The 15,646-nt window shown below is 46.9% G+C and overlaps 2 protein-coding genes across 2 annotated transcripts; both read left to right on the top strand.

Annotated features, from left to right (window-relative positions):
- Positions 1-1,427: 1,427 nt before the first annotated feature.
- On the top strand, positions 1,428-5,743 carry LOC118224370 (formin-like protein 5). Its single transcript, XM_035411849.1, has 2 exons — positions 1,428-1,808; positions 4,139-5,743. The coding sequence occupies exons 1-2, from the start codon at positions 1,668-1,670 to the stop codon at positions 5,726-5,728; spliced, it is 1,731 nt and encodes a 576-aa protein (XP_035267740.1). The 5' UTR covers positions 1,428-1,667; the 3' UTR covers positions 5,729-5,743.
- On the top strand, positions 5,676-12,909 carry simc1 (SUMO interacting motifs containing 1). Its single transcript, XM_035411850.1, has 8 exons — positions 5,676-6,037; positions 6,956-7,025; positions 8,488-8,633; positions 10,196-10,306; positions 10,649-10,777; positions 11,520-11,676; positions 12,169-12,253; positions 12,634-12,909. Exons 1-8 carry the CDS (start codon positions 5,865-5,867, stop codon positions 12,843-12,845), a joined length of 1,083 nt encoding a protein of 360 aa, XP_035267741.1. The 5' UTR covers positions 5,676-5,864; the 3' UTR covers positions 12,846-12,909.
- The last annotated feature ends 2,737 nt before the right edge of the window (positions 12,910-15,646 follow it).

The raw sequence follows: 15,646 nt of genomic DNA, 5'->3' as shown, positions 1-15,646 counted from the left end.
CCCAAATGGGGGGGAGGGCCCTCGAAAAGCCTGGAATGATGCGTGAGAGACATGGATCAAGAGAGGAAGGGGGCCCACAGAGACTGCTTGTGTATAGGGCCCAGAATTTTGTGCTACACCCCTGTGTACACGTTAAACAAAAAAAAAAGAGGGGGGGGGGGGGGGGGGGGGGGGGTAAAAACCGTCATATCAGCAAATGAAGATGTACTTAATGATAATGTCTGGTGAACTCACAAATCATAAAACGCGCAGGAACCAGCCTGTAATATGTGCAATATGCCCTACTGCGTAATTCAAAAATAAATATTAATCAGCTATGACTACTGTCCCTTAAGCGACCAGGAGATCTTTCTTTCAACGTTGACAGGGAAATAAGATAATGTATGCCTATCAGAAACTAACTGTCAAAAAAACTAGATGTACTCTAGTTTTTTTTTTTTTTTTACATCGCTTACGCAAAAATTTCCCATGTGTAGTTTTCTGTTATGCCGTACTGCCCTCTACTGGCTAGTTTTCGTGAGGAAGTGAGTTCTGTCGGCACGTCGTTCTTTCTGAGAGAATGTTGGAAAAAATATATGGAATTCTGATGGATTGTGAATTCTGGTCCCGCTTTATTTCATGCACGAAAATGGAGGTCGATGGAGATAATAAAAGTGAGCAGAAGAGTCCAGTCGATGACATAAACAGTTGTTATACACTTTCATGCACAGAAGTAGCTTTTGTTTCTTGTTGTGCATTCCGAAACATGCCACCCGTGTCAGTATTAAACTGCAGATCGGCTAGTTATTCGCTTCTAGAAGTCGTAGTCTGACTGTTCTTTCCTCTCATGTACAGGCACGCAGCAGCAGAGTGCACGTTCGTATAGCCTATCCTGTGAGATTACTTTTATTTGGCAAGGGAAATGTCAACTAGCCACCAACGTGAAGCTCGTTGCTTCGGAACATTTTCAAGCATAGTAAATCAATGAATTCAGTTTCTTGAAAAGTAAGCGACTGAACATCATTATACGCATCTTTGCAGAGTTTGTTCGTGTAAAGTTTCCGTCGGCTGCACGCCTGCAGTACACCCTCATAGAAGAGGTGGGAAATGAATTTCTGTTGTGTTTGTCCTTAACTTACATGTGATTTCCCTATTATAATTTTTGGCTAGCCTATTTTTATGCTTTTGGACACAGTTGCTCAGGATGCTTCCACATTAGACCGTCAAACGTTTTCTGCAACCTCTAGGAATAGTCCCCAGTGTCTCCACGACGAGTGTACTTCCTCGATGAACATCTTTTTGTGGTTGTATTGCAGACACTCAACGCAATCGACTACGATTAGCCACCGCTCCCCACCACACCTTCGGGGTCCAAACAGAATCGAATACGCTGAACGCATGGGCGCGGAAGAGTAACGCCCCACCACGTGAAAGCGGGTACGGGAACTCATCACGTGACTGCAAGACGACCGACATGATGCACCGTTGCACCACGAGTATGGACTGTTTACAAGTTCAGGGCAGGGTTTTTGGGATGATCCAACAATCTAAGAATTTTCAAAAATATCTTGAGAAATAGGAAACAGTGCAATGGGGAGCTATGTCATATTTAATTTTACGTAAGCAATAAATGCCTAGCTAAAATGGTTATACAGCCACGCTGTTGCTCGTAGTGTCTGTGGAATTTCATGACATCGCATAGTAAAATGGATGTTATTTCTATAAGCTCTGGGAGTGAGGATGATTCCGATATTGAGATTGTCAGCGTTTACAATGACACCAAACTCGAACCAAAGGAATTCGTCAGGGAATGGGCAAGCTTTCCATCGGTAAGTAAGAAACTTGCTACCCATTTAATCTTTCGTTTGACGTTTCATTATTTTCCGTATGTAAAGTTGTGCGCCGTTTCACAACTAATCGTTTCATAATCACGACTAATCACAACTAGCCTAACTGTTTAATGACCAATCGCGAATCGCGCGGGGAGAGATAAGCTCTGCTGTTGTGACAGTTAAAGCAACCGGCCTCCTGCCACATCGTTGCTTAGCTTCAAGTTTTAGCTAGGCTACCCCACGCTTTCTTAAAAAAATAATAATAATAAAATAATAAAAGCGGATGTTGATTGCAGGCCTGCGCTCGTCTTCAACAGAACAAGTGCTTTGAAAATAAACAAAGTGAAAGTTAGCCGAAGGATGTTTGCTTATTTACTTTTTTATGTATTTTTGGTAGCCTAGTCTGAAGCTCACTTGTTTGTTGTCGCTTTAGTTCTTATCAGCTAGACAGCATTGATTTGTGCGAAGGCTAGGATACATCTAAGCTGTAGGCCAAGCTGTAGCACAAAAAATAAGACCAGACAACCTACATTACTGGCCGTGTTAGCTACAGTATATGTTAGTTATATACGACACCTGTCAACATCGACGAACACAAAGCCGGGAGTTCAAGTAATAGAGAAAGTAGCATAAAAAGAAGCAACTTTGGCTCAGATTGTATGCCATCGTTCCTTAAACAGTGCAGGCACTATCTTAACCTAGGTTAAAATAATGTAAGTTCTTAAATGTTAGCAAATGTTATTGAAGTCATATTAATCAAGCATCTCCAGGGGCGCTGCCAGTGATTTTGCTGCCCCATGACATGATCTCACATCGGGTCCCAACACCGTTGACTGAAGCTATACACACCTTGAACTGGGCTAGCTAGTTTTATCAGTAGTCTTTTCGTTGCTTTGTCTGAGTTTGAAGTAGTTTACAGTACCAGCTCGGTGCCACGCAGATTTCAGTTCTGTATCGGCTTGCACTTTGTGTATGACAAACAGACCAACTGATAAGAACACATTCAAAGAGCAATGGATCTTTTCCGAAGTTGTTAAATAACTTAAAACTGACTTTTCTGTCATGGCGATGTGTTCGTGCGTGTGCGCGCGCGAGATAATTGCAAGCCATTTTAGAGCAGTAGGAGGTGTCGAGGGCGCGGGAGCGCCGCCAATATCACTCACCTGTCGAGTTTATATCCGGTCGGTTTATTTTCCTCCGCAGAGATCCTCAGGTGAGATTTTGTTTATGCTCTGGAAATAACTCGACCTGGACCTTGTGTCGCGTGTTAGAAATGTAGGCTAAATATACAAAATGTCATTAGGATGTGTAAATAGTTAATCTGGCTAAGTACACGTTTATCGTTATTTTATCACGCGAGTGTATTTAAGTAACGTTAGCCAGTATTCACAAGCTATAAACATAAACAGATAGCACAAGGTTCAACATAGGCCTGCAGCACAGTAGTTTATTGATAAAGCCGGTTTGATATAACTTTACGATATGTGAACAAGTTAGTAGCTACCAAGTGAGCTAGACAGGTAATGTTAACCTACCAGCAGCTATGGTTAGGTCAGGTAGCTTTATATCCGGATTCCTAAATGACAGATAAAACCCTAGATAAAATCCAAGATGGACATCGTAAATTAACGTCATTAAACATCTAGTAAAAATGTAATCAAACAAATGCACACTCATAAATGTGAAAATACTCAAATAAACAGGTGTTTTTCTTGTGTATGTTACACCTGTAAGGATTGGCGTATTTCTAATTATGAAGAACCTGGAGTTTAATATGCTGTCAGGTTACATGTGATGGGCCTACATGTAAACGAATAAGTTTAATATGGCTTGCTACATAGTTGTTTGTGAAATAACGTCAGTTTTTGGCTATTGTAAAAATGGATTGAATGCCATTATAGTTACTTGAAATAATAAACTGGTAATCAACCCTGTTCCTGGACATCTACCGTCCTGTAGGTTTTAATTTCAACTTTAATTTGGCACACCCGATTCTACAAATTTGCAGCTTAACTAGATCTCTGGCTGTTGTGTGCTTTGTTAGGGTTGGAATGAAAACCTTCAGGATGGCCAATCCACAGGAACAGGGTTGGGCAGCCCTGCTCTAGCTGCTGAATGAGGTGTGCTTTGTTAGAGTTGAAATGAAGACCTATAGGACAATAGATCTCCAGGGACAGGGCTGGTTACCACTGAAATATTGTGTTCAAGTTAGCCAATATTGCTAATATTATGTGGTTGTAGCCTGTATAAGTAAGTGGAATATAGATGCTTAAGATTGTGTCTTAATGGGGTTTTATTGAATTATCATCTCTCTTTCTTTGTCCCAGCCTTACATTGACCTTACCGATTCTTGCTGGGAGCCACAAAAGAGGCGGAACCGAAGGAGGGGAAATGACTCCCTATTGGTTGCAGTGGCCGTGAGTGATAACAGCCTATCAGAAGGAGAGGTGGAACCACTGACCTCGGCAGTGGAACTTGCAACGCCGGAGGTCGAGCGAAAGACACTGTGTCACTCTCCGACCAAGTCCCCCGGAAAGCGGGAAAGGACTCCTGACTTTCTGGACAACCTCATTTTGGAAAATTGGGAATGTTCTCATCGTCACCCTTTACCGGAACCGAAGGAAGAGCGTCGGGACGGCAAGTCGTGGAGTTTCCCCTGGGAGTCTGACCGCCGCTCTCCCGCCGAGAGTCCGTCAGAGGAAGAGGGAATTCCCGGATCTCCACTCTCTGGCATTCCGGAACCTGCGCGGATTCCCCGGACTACCAAAACCGAGCAGGAGACTCCGGGATCTCCGCGACCCGTGACTGTCGCCCCCGGCGTTTCGGACGGAATACCAGCTCTGACTGCGGCAGGATCGCGGCTGGAATGCGAAACCGATAACGCAGTCCGGGACGCGGGGGCGAAGGCGAGCCCTCTGCCCACAGGAGGAAGTGTGGGCGAGTCGGAGGGAGAGGAGGACAAGGAGCCGGGAGACCAGGGGAACGACTTCCCAGACTACCCCGAGGCCGCCTCTCCCCTGAGCCCCTTCAGCCCGTACTACTGCCCCAGTGAGATCGACTCCCGGCTGTACTCCGACGGCTCCAGCATGCACTGCTCGCGGGACGGCGAGGACCTGGACAGCCCGCCCCCGACCCCGACCACCCCGCCGCAGGGCCCAATCAGGGACCTGCTCCTGGAGGACCTGGCCTACGCAGCCTCGCCTCCCCACCGGCCGCCTGACGCGGACTTCTTGAGTGACAGGGAGCTCCAGGACCCGCCCCCACCCACACCCTCACCCGGACCACCCCCTTTCTCTCCGGGGTTCGATCAGTCCCCCCCCCGGCTCTCCCCCGCTCTCCGGCCCAGCGTGAGGTCCGTGTCCCCCACCTCTACAGAGATACTCGCCAGCGACTCGCCTGATTGGCTGGGGGACGATGCTGAGCCGACCGGTCGCAGCCCTGCCAGCCTCCTCAGCAGCGGGGAGATGGGCAGCGATCCCCGTTGGTCCAGCCCTGGAGCCGAGAGCCCTGCACACAGCTCGGGGCCTGGGGACAGCGAGGGGGAGGAGCTATCAGAAACGGAGGCGGGGTCTGGCTCCAGGGAGGCCAGTCGGAAAGACAGACAGTATGTGTCGCGAACCCAGTTAAACAGGCTGAAGCGTTTAATGGGGAGGCCTCTACAAGAGTCGGTATGGAGAACTGCGCAATACACACACACACGCACACACACACACATGCTCATATACATTCCCAAACCTTGTACACATACTAATATACTCACTAATATATTACACATAAGCATTAGACACTCCTTTTTCCACACACTCTCAAACCATACATACTCACGTGTACATGCACAGTTTTCACACCCGCAATCATGTTTAGATTTGCATAGATCACATCCTGGCCCGGTTTATCCGTCACCCTGCTACAGCTAGCCTCTTTGTCCCTCTGCAGGGTGGAGACGACAGCCCAGGATCCCTGGCTGATGATGATGTTGATGATGAAGAGGAGGAAGACTCAGGCCCCGGGGAGCCTCTCTGCCGACAGGGCCTGAGCCTGGTCCACAGCTCCATGGAAGAGCGTTGCCATGACAGCACGCTGCAGCTGCTCTCGGACTTCCTGCGCCCCCGCCGCCACCCCCCGCCCGACGTGGTGTCCCACTTAATCAGAGACATCCTGCTGGGCTCAGAGACCCCCCCTGCCCAGGTCCTCCAGGCCTACAGCCTCCTCATGAGGATACAGAAGTGAGCACTTGCATTTTTTAAGAAAAAAAAAAAACATTTTTAATGCAAAAAAAGCCATTAGTATTCCTGGCTTTGACCCCGCTGGTGTGCACTGAAACAAAAGGCCATGAAGACCTCTTTAAATCTGGTATCCGCAGACAACCGACTGAAAATTCCATTTTGGAAAAGTAATATTTAAGAAACAATTTAAAATGCCTTTTTTTTTGTTTGTTTGGTTTGGCACTGCCCCCATTTAAGCTCAGAGGGCGACGAGGCGCTCCGGAAATTAGCCAGCGAGCGAGTAAGATCTGAAAAAGCCCCAGGGGGCTGACGTGCTCTTGTAAAGTCTGTTTCTCACCCTGTAAATTAAGGTAAATTAGGGTGTAAATGCAGCTTTCCAGCGTCATCTCTAAGATGCCTCACAGGTCCAGTTCAGTGTGGCTCTGTTTTGCAGAGTAAACGCTCTGGTTCTCCCAACTTTCTTTTTTTTAAATGCTTTTCAAGCTCAAGTGCATATTCACATTCTTTTCCTTTTCATTTTCTCAACATTGCCATGCAAGTGTTGCACATTTGGTCTTTTATTGCTATTTTTTAATGCTATTTTATTGCCATTTTCTTTTGGCATCTATGCAAATGTTTTGTATTCAGTGGATAACCAACACATGTAATTGCATGGCCCATTCCCAGTTCATCCAGTAGAGGGCACTGTTTGGTGGCCAAACAGTTTTTTCCCCACTGAACCTCAGAAAGCTAAATTGTATATATAGTGCAGTGGGATATATATATATAATTCTTTTAAAAACAAAAAAAAACCATAGGCAGTTGGCCTGACCTGCAGGCAGTCATCGCGTAGTGTCTGGCAGTGATGTCAGCGCTGAGTGATGTCAGAGGCCGTTTTCTCCGTGATGTTTGCTGATTGGTGCTCGTCTCTGACTGCAGGAGCCTCCCTGCCACGGTGTCTACGGTGCAGTGGGACTGGGAGCTCCTGGCCTCGGCCATGCAGGAGCGGGTAAGACAGAGAGCCTTAAAATCGCTGAGACCCATGAAGGGTCCCCAGGGCCCCGCCTGAGGAGAGTGTGTGTCTGTCTGTCTGTCTGTCTGTCCAAGAAGTAAGAGAGGCTGGATAATTAAGTTTACACACACACACACACACACGCACATGCACACACACACACACACGCACACGCGCACACGCACACACACACACACACACACACACACACACACACAGACAAACTATCTCACTGTCTGTCTCACACACATACACACACACACACACATACTACCTCTCTCACATTCACATACACACACACACACACACACAGACAAACTATCTCTCTCACATTCACACACACACATACTACCTCTCTCACATTCACACACACACACACACACACACACTAACTACCTCTCTCTCACACACACACACACACACACACACAAACTATCTCTCTCACATTCACACACACACACACACACACAGACAAACTATCTCACTGTCTCTCTCACGCACATACACACACACACACACACACATACTACCTCTCTCTCACACACACACACACAGACAAACTGTCTCTCACACACACACACAAACTATCCTCTCTCACACACACACACACACGTGTATATGTTTCTGTGCAGATTTGTTTGTGAGTTCTTTTAGTTGAAATGGTTTATTAAAGGATGTCTTTCTCTCGCTCTGGAAGACAATAACATTGTATTTAAATTTCAAATGACAAAATAGCGTTTGTAATCAAATTCCATTATGTTATTGCACACATGTATACAACAGTTAAATTGGTAAAAGTTAATAAAAAACATGCATGCGTTCATGCTGAGAACAGCACAGCAGCGCAGTGCATATTAAAAACAATGACATTTCATAGAAACAAACACGCAGAGATGTGTGACTCAATTTCATCCAGGGCTTCCCTGCTCGTCCGTTTGCTTCTCTGCCTTGGTAAACTGGCGAATGCGCACTCTCAAATCATCTGCATTGTATGAGGTCTCAGCAGAATGAACTTTATAACGCTGACTCTGCACTGAGTGCGGCTTTTATGATACAATGCGATGATTCATGCCAATTTATCTCTGATAATTATTCTGTAATTAGCAGGCCATTGATTAAGGCTGTGCTTTTTTTACACGTCTTCATCGACATGACCTTATATAATAGTCCTCAAAAGGCATTTTTCTGATCATTTTGATGGGACATTTCTTCAAGTCAGTTATACAACGGTTACCAACAATGAGCATATGAGTTACTTTTATCATTATTGATTCATTTTAAATCTTAATCAGCTGAAATTTAAAGGTTTAAACCTCCTGGCCAGACAGTACAGGCTGTGAAATTTCGTAAGAGCTGCTTGAGCCGCATGGAGGAAAATGGTGAGCATGTGCCCTAAAAAAACGTGAGGAGCGCTGACGGGTGTCACTCCCCTGCCCCCTGCCCCCCCCCCACCCCCCAGGGAGCAGAGCGGCGGCCAGTCCTCCGCCTCCTCCTGCAGTACGTCCTGCAGACGCTGCACGACGACGTCCACCTGGACCACCGGGCGCGGCAGGGCTCCATCGCCAAGGCGACGCTGTCCTGCTACCAGGCCATGGCGCACGTCAGGTAAGGGGCGGGGCCTTACCGCGGGGTCAGGAAAGGGGCGGGGCCTCATAGCGGGTTTATGTTACGGCTACTCTGTGTCTTTGTGACAGTTCTCTGTAAAAAAAGTGCTGTACAAAAATTAATTGAATTCAGTTGAATGTTTGTTGAAAGCATTGTCCCAGTCACAGTCGGCAGACTGCGTGTTAAATTATTTCACGCTCGTCCCAGGCTCAAGTCCACGCCCGTTGTGTCAGCTGAATGAGTATTTTGCGTGTCAGTACCGCTCCATGGCGTGCGCTTCTTCGCCTCAGCCCTTGTGCTGTGTGCTGTAATGAACGCACAGCGCCACACCCTAATCTTGGCTGAGCAGGGCCAGTTCCGTTTCAGTTCAGTCCATCCAAAAGAAGAACTGAAATTCCATCAAGTTGCTGGAAACGTCCCCGTAGAACAAAATATTTCAGATTTCAGTCCGTGAGTTGAATTACGGTTCATTTCGGGCCTAAACCTGCGTGCGTGTGTGTCTGTGTGTATATGTGTAATGTAATGTGTCTGTGTGTGCATGCGTGCGTGTGTCTGTATGTGTGTGTGTGTAATGTAATGTTTGTGTCTGTGTGTGCATGCGTGCGTGTGTCTGTGTGTGTGTGTGTGTGTGTAATGTAATGTGTGTCTGTGTGTGCATGCGTGCGTGTGTCTGTGTGTGTGTGTGTAATGTAATGTGTGTCTGTGTGTGCATGCGTGCGTGTGTCTGTGTGTGTGTGTGTGTGTGTGTGTGTAATGTAATGTGTGTCTGTGTGTGCATGCGTGCATGTGTCTGTGTGTGTGTGTGTGTGTGTGTAATGTAATGTTTGTGTGTGCGTGTGTGTGTGTGTGTGCATGTATCCATGAGTTACATTGCTCATAATTAAATTAGCTTGTCCCAGCCCAGCTCCACAGACGGATAAAGTGAATTTTCCAGGGGCTTCCGTTATATTGCTTTTCCTTAATAAAAACCCCACTATTCAGTGTAACATGGCATGCAGAACTTTAATTATAATATACTCTGCAGTTTATACATACAAAGGGAGTTTATTACTGTATCTCAGTCTCTCTAATCACCGAATGACTGCGGCTGGTGAGAAGCAACAATTCGCATTTTCATTTGGAAATATAGGGTATGGAAACAAATCTGTATGAAGTGATCTGCCTGAGTCTCTGGCTTAGGCTTGTGGGACTAATCGCGCAATAAAAATGCAAATTCGAAGAGTGCTCTCTTTGTACTGATTGCATTTTTGTCTCAGTTCAGTTGAAATGATTGTGACTTGAGCACAGAGAGTGGTACTGCGTGAGATGGAAATCTCTGGAATATCTGGCTAGTTATTCTGAAGGTGGACAGACTGTAAGTCGGGCAACGGAAACAAACATTCTGACAACTTTCATTCTCTATTCTTCATATTGTTAATACTTTTAAGTTTGTACTGACCCTTTCTTTCTCTCTCTCTTTGATAGTCACTTTTTGTCCTTGCCGCAGGTATAATTCACCTTTTGTTAAGTGTGCTCGCCCAACCTCAGTTGCCCGGTCAGTAAGGAAGATCGCTGTGTTGCAGAGATGTGATCGGTTGGCTGGTTGCCGCGGTGATGAATTCGACCTGTGACCCCGGGGGGCGTGACTGTGAAACTGAGATGGAGACGCAGAAGGAGAGAGACGAGAATCTCAGGTGAGACAAAACGCCACTGTGCTGCCTCATTCTTTATTTATACTCTTCACCTGAACACACCGCTCGGGAGGTACTGGAGTGTGGCTTTACTACTACTATTATTATTATTACTATTATTATTATTATTATTATTCCTATTATTATTGTTATTTTTATTATTATTCCTAACCTATGCAGTCACTCTGGAAAAGTGCATCAGGTAAGTACCTGAATGGGAACGTTAGAAGCACAACGTTGTTTTTCGTTGTTTTGTTTTTGTTTTTTTGGGGGGTTTTTTTTTTTTGTATTTTTTTGAGGTTTGAGCCTCCTCCCGTTGTGCTTTCTAACCCCCCCTGGCTGCAGGATAGTGCTGGTCCTGCAGAAGATGCTGGCCCTGGCCATGGAGGTGGACTCCCCCACCACCAGCTCCAACAAGATTTGCGAGGACCTCCACCTGATACTGATCGGCCCCCACCTGCACAGACACCACAGGTGAGGGGGGCGGGCCGAGTTTGGGGGGTCGAAAGGATGGTGGATGAGTACCAGTTTGGGTGGAAGTGGGACTGGCGGGTTACAAGAATCGAAAGGCCACCGGGGTTTGGTGTCCGTTCCGTTTCAGTTCGACCAGCGTGTGACGTCTGTCCTCGCTCTCTGTCTGTCTGTCTGTCCTCCCTGTCTGTCTGTCTGTCCCTCTCTCTCTGTCTGTCTGTCTGTCCCTCTCTGTCTGTCTGTCTGTCTGTCTGTCCTCACTCTCTGTCTGTCTGTCTGTCTGTCCCTCTCTCTCTGCCTGTCTGTCCTCCCTCTCTGTCTGTCCCTCACTCTCTGTCTGTCTGTCTGTCCGTCCCTCTCTCTCTGTCTGTCTGTCTGTCTGTCCTCACTCTCTGTCTGTCTGTCTGTCTGTCTGTCCTCCCTCTCTGTCTGTCTGTCTGTCTGTCTGTCTGTCCTCCCTCTCTGTCTGTCTGTCTGTCCTCCCTCTCTGTCTGTCTGTCTGTCTGTCTGTCTGTCCTCACTCTCTGTCTGTCTGTCTGTCTGTCCTCCCTCTCTGTCTGTCTTTCTGTCTGTCTGTCCTCGCTCTCGGACTGTCTGTCTGTCCTCCCTGTCTGTCTGTCCGTCCCTCACTCTCTGTCTGTCTGTCTGTCTGTCTGTCTGTCCTCCCTCTCTGTCTGTCTGTCTGTCCCTCACTCTCTGTCTGTCTGTCTGTCCCTCTCTTTCTGTCTGTCTGTCTGTCGGTCAGGCTGCTGCTCCTGCAGACCCTGGAGAGCAGTCTGCTGCAGTGCAAGCTGGTGGAGCTGCTGCTTCAGCATGTCTGCGCAGACAAGACTAAGCTGCCCATGTCTCTGAGTCTGATCCTGCACTTCCTGCGCAGTGCCACACTGCCACCTGACCCCACGGTGACTACCCACAACCCCCTGCTCCTACCCACAACTCTCTGCTTCTACCCACAACCCCCTGCTCCTACCCACAAGCAGCTGCTTCTACACACAACCTCCTGCTCCTACCCACAACCCCCTGCTTCTACCCACAACTCCCTGCTCCTCCCCACATCCTACTGCTTCTACCCACAACCCCCTGCTCCTACACACAACTCGCTGCTTCTACCCACAACCCCCTGCTCCTACACACACCCTACTGCTCCTATAGATACTGTACCACACAAACGCACCACAGATCCTACATATATTGTACCACACACCCTGTGGCTCCTACAGAAAAATACTTGTAATGCTCAACTGACTGGGCCATCGGCCAACAGTGTACGGTTTCTCCAGCTTTAGATCCCAAAGGCGCACACCCACACTCACACCGCAAGTCCCAGCATGCACCACACCTCCTCCCGTCTCCACAGGGGACAGAATGAAAGTCTTACTATCCTCCTGTTCCAGGACGGTGTGGAGACCTGGAGGAGGTGGAGGGAGCTGGTGCAGCTCCTGTGGATGCTGCTCCTCAGCTATGAGGAGGTGACAGAAGGTAGGGTTCTGAGTATACCCTCCTGAGACCTAGCAGGAAAAAAAAGTTTTGTTTTTTAAATTTTTTCACATGATAATAAGTGTCTTGGATTCCAAAAACATGTTGCGGTGAAAATAATTATTTCAAAAATAATCTTATTTTATTTTTAGCGAATGTCCCTTTTTTTTTACTACACTTCCGCAGAAAAATATTACATATTACAGAGGATATTTTCATATTACTGAAAATATTACAGACTATATTTTTCCCATACTGCCCTTCGCATACTAAACAGTATGCGCTAAACAGTAGGCAGTATGTTTAGTAGACAGTACATATTTTGAGGACACAGTAGTTAGGAGGCTGTTTGGGACACGGCCTCTGACCTTCCTCTTCCCAAGGTCACCTTCGCCGACCCATTACCCAGCGAGCCCAGTTCGGCCACGCCCCCATCTGGACCGCCAATGATGACATCACGCGAGCGGAGCTGCAGGAAGCTGCAGACTGCTTCCTGTCCCGGGTGTCAGCTGACCTAGGCCACGCCCTCCCGCCGCAGGTTCAGGAGCTGTTCTCTTACCTGCGGGATCACCTGCTCTGTTTCTGTCGACACTGATCTGCGCACCTTATGTTTCGAGAGCGTTGTGACATTTTAAATAAATATTTATTTTATTCTATAAGCACTGGTATGTTAACTTATGAGCATTATTTCAAGTTTATTGAGCGGCTCTTAACAGAGATGGAGTTTGTCATGGGTACACAGGATTTAATAAGCACAGTGCGTGTGTGCACACGTGTGTGAGTGTGTGTGCTTGCGTGCATGCCTGTGCGTGCTTGCGTGTTTAAGAGTGCAAGTGTGTGTGAGCATGTGTAGAGGGATGTGCATGCATGGAGAGGTGTATGTGTGTAGAGGGGTGTGTGTTGTATGAAGGTGAGTGCATAAAACACTACAGTTGATATTAAATGCAGTTAAATATAAATGTTAAGTGCATACCCTTGTTAAAAAGATCCTTGTCAGATTTCCCATCAAACTCACTGTAAAAGACCCCTGAGGTATTACCATCTACAGACATGTGGGAGTGTAATCAGTTATCTAACAAGCGTGTGGGCTGCACTACTGCTCCATGCCACCAGGGGGCACTGTCAGACATCTGCCTGCCTGATGAGGTATGTATGACTGCGTCACAGAGCCATTCCACTGGGGCAGTTGTGCTAGACGTATTACAGACTTCAAACCTGAGAGAGCTTGGGGATTTCTGAGAGGACATTAGGCTGTTAAACAGTCTCTCACTTCGAATCCACCTGTTCCCGAGGGCTGTCTGCCTGTCAGCACCAGTCATTTTGAAGCAGTCTCCACTGAGAACCACCCATCCCAGAGGTGGGCAATGGGAGCCGTGTCCGTTTCTGGTTTACATGCAAACTTAATTAATTAATTAGCCCATTTATTAGCAACGTAGCCCATATATCAGCACCCCCACGAGCCTGCCCAGGATAAGTGGGTATAGATGATGGATGGATGGATAATCTATGAGCAAATCAGTGTTGGTGTGTACTGCCAGTTAGCTCATTTAGCCAGGGTAACTGGTGGAAACGCAAACCTGCAGACACACCGGCCCTCCAGGACCAGAATCGCACCACCCTGATCTAGCCCACATTCACGCACCAGAAACACAGTCGTACACAGACAAGCATTTGGTAGCCTAATGACGTCATTTTGTAGTCCTTTGCTCTGGTACCCAAAGCTCCGCCGGGCTCATTTTCGAACACGAGCCCCGTGTTGATGTGTGAATGCGTATGCGGGGGGCGGGGGGGCGGAGGAGAGGGGCGTGCGTGTCAGACGGGCTGCGAACATCTCGTCTCGCATTTGGGATGAGCCTGTCAGGTCCCATTTTGCACGGCGCAGTTGGCGCTGCCGCACTTACGACTCCGCGGGGATAATTCCCTTCACGCTTTCTGCAATTTTAATGCGATGTGAGCTTTTCGCTGGAAACCGTCGCTCCCTCGCACTTCGCTCGCTCTCCGAGTCTCCGGGTCCGTTGGTCGGGTCCGGTTTCATTTTAAAGTGGGTCACCCGCTTTGGAGGGGCACAAATGGCAGTCCGGCATCTGGCTGTTTCACATGTTTATGTACTTGTGGGGACATGTTGGAACAAGGTGGGGGGGGGGGGGGGGGGGGGGGGGGGGGGGGGGGGGGGGGCTTTGAAGGATGGTGCTGTTGGTGTCAGTGAATACACTTACCTAGAGTCAGGGGTTTTCACGCTTTTCTCATCCAGGGATCCACCCAAACCCAGACTAAAAAGTATCCAGTGCATCCGATCATAAATTCAAATGTTATATTAAAAAAAAAAAAAAAAAAAAGTTTTCTATTTTGAAATATTTTCCAAAATCTATATATAGTCAACTAGTCATTTCATTTTTCCATTAGCCATTGCATTCTGAAATATGTTGGATCCATAACTCCGAGACAGCTTGGCAAACTCCACGCCGGGATCGAGACTATTGCTTGGACCATTTCTTCCATGCTGATGAGGAAGCCAGCTTGACACAAAATGGCATTCCACGAAAAGCACAACAGCTGCACTCAGCCATCTCTGCCAAAGAGCATTCCTTTGTTCTCTAAGGTCAAACCACACTTGTTTTCGCATACCTAATGAAGCCAAACGAATACCTAATGAGCACCTTCACCTATACACCTACACAGCATTAACCCTAGAAGACGTGTTTTCTTCATGCGTGTGGTACAAGGAGTCTTGAATTTACCCAAACTCTTCTCAGTAGCCTATAGCCCTGATTATCTCTATACATTTACATTTGAGGGCATGTCTGGTACCCAATAATGGTTTTTAAAGTAACTCCAATGTCACCCATGACACATTTGCTCAAAATGTTTATTGTTGATTGGCTTAAATGGATTTAAAAATGTAACCCGAACAGAAATACATACTGGGTAATGGGAAAATGTAGAGGAGCGAAGGAAAAGGTTGCTTATACTGGAGTTTTTTTAATTATTATTGTAACTGTCCCTTAAACACACGATTGCTTTGAAGAAATGTTCATTCATATCAGAAACGTTAATTGAATCAAAATGTAAATATCTTCCAAATGAATGGCTACAGTAGCCTACAGAATAACTATGGGATGTTCATTCCAAGAAATGGACCGAATAAAGGATAAAAGCAAACTATGTATATTGTATTGTGATTTGTTGATATTTGTTGATATGTACTGATTAGAACAGCTAGAGGGAAAATTGTATCTGGTTTGCAAGTCCAGTTAGCCTTGTTCTTCAAAACTATCGCGACAGTGTTGTTTTTTTCAGGGTTGGTACCTTCGTTGCTTTTCTCTTCGCGTACAAAGCGCACGTTTTTTAATAGGCTCACACCATACACGCGACAAGTGTAGACTAATAATAGTCCAG

This window comes from Anguilla anguilla, chromosome 3 (assembly GCF_013347855.1).
Source record: "Anguilla anguilla isolate fAngAng1 chromosome 3, fAngAng1.pri, whole genome shotgun sequence".
Taxonomy (NCBI): Eukaryota; Metazoa; Chordata; class Actinopteri; order Anguilliformes; family Anguillidae; genus Anguilla; species Anguilla anguilla.
Note: the sequence above shows the minus strand (reverse complement) of the source record. Positions and strands in the feature narration are given on the sequence as shown.

What these genes read in the sequence shown, in the direction of transcription:
- LOC118224370 (XM_035411849.1), top strand. Translation starts at nt 1,668, where the DNA reads ATGACATCGCATAGTAAAATGGATGTTATTTCTATAAGCTCTGGGAGT. An exon ending in AATGGGCAAGCTTTCCATCG is followed by an intron (nt 1,809 to 4,138) that starts GTAAGTAAGAAA and finishes TCTTTGTCCCAG; the next exon opens with CCTTACATTGACCTTACCGA.
- simc1 (XM_035411850.1), top strand. Translation starts at nt 5,865, where the DNA reads ATGGAAGAGCGTTGCCATGACAGCACGCTGCAGCTGCTCTCGGACTTC. An exon ending in CTCCTCATGAGGATACAGAA is followed by an intron (nt 6,038 to 6,955) that starts GTGAGCACTTGC and finishes CTCTGACTGCAG; the next exon opens with GAGCCTCCCTGCCACGGTGT. An exon ending in CACCTGCACAGACACCACAG is followed by an intron (nt 10,778 to 11,519) that starts GTGAGGGGGGCG and finishes TCTGTCGGTCAG; the next exon opens with GCTGCTGCTCCTGCAGACCC.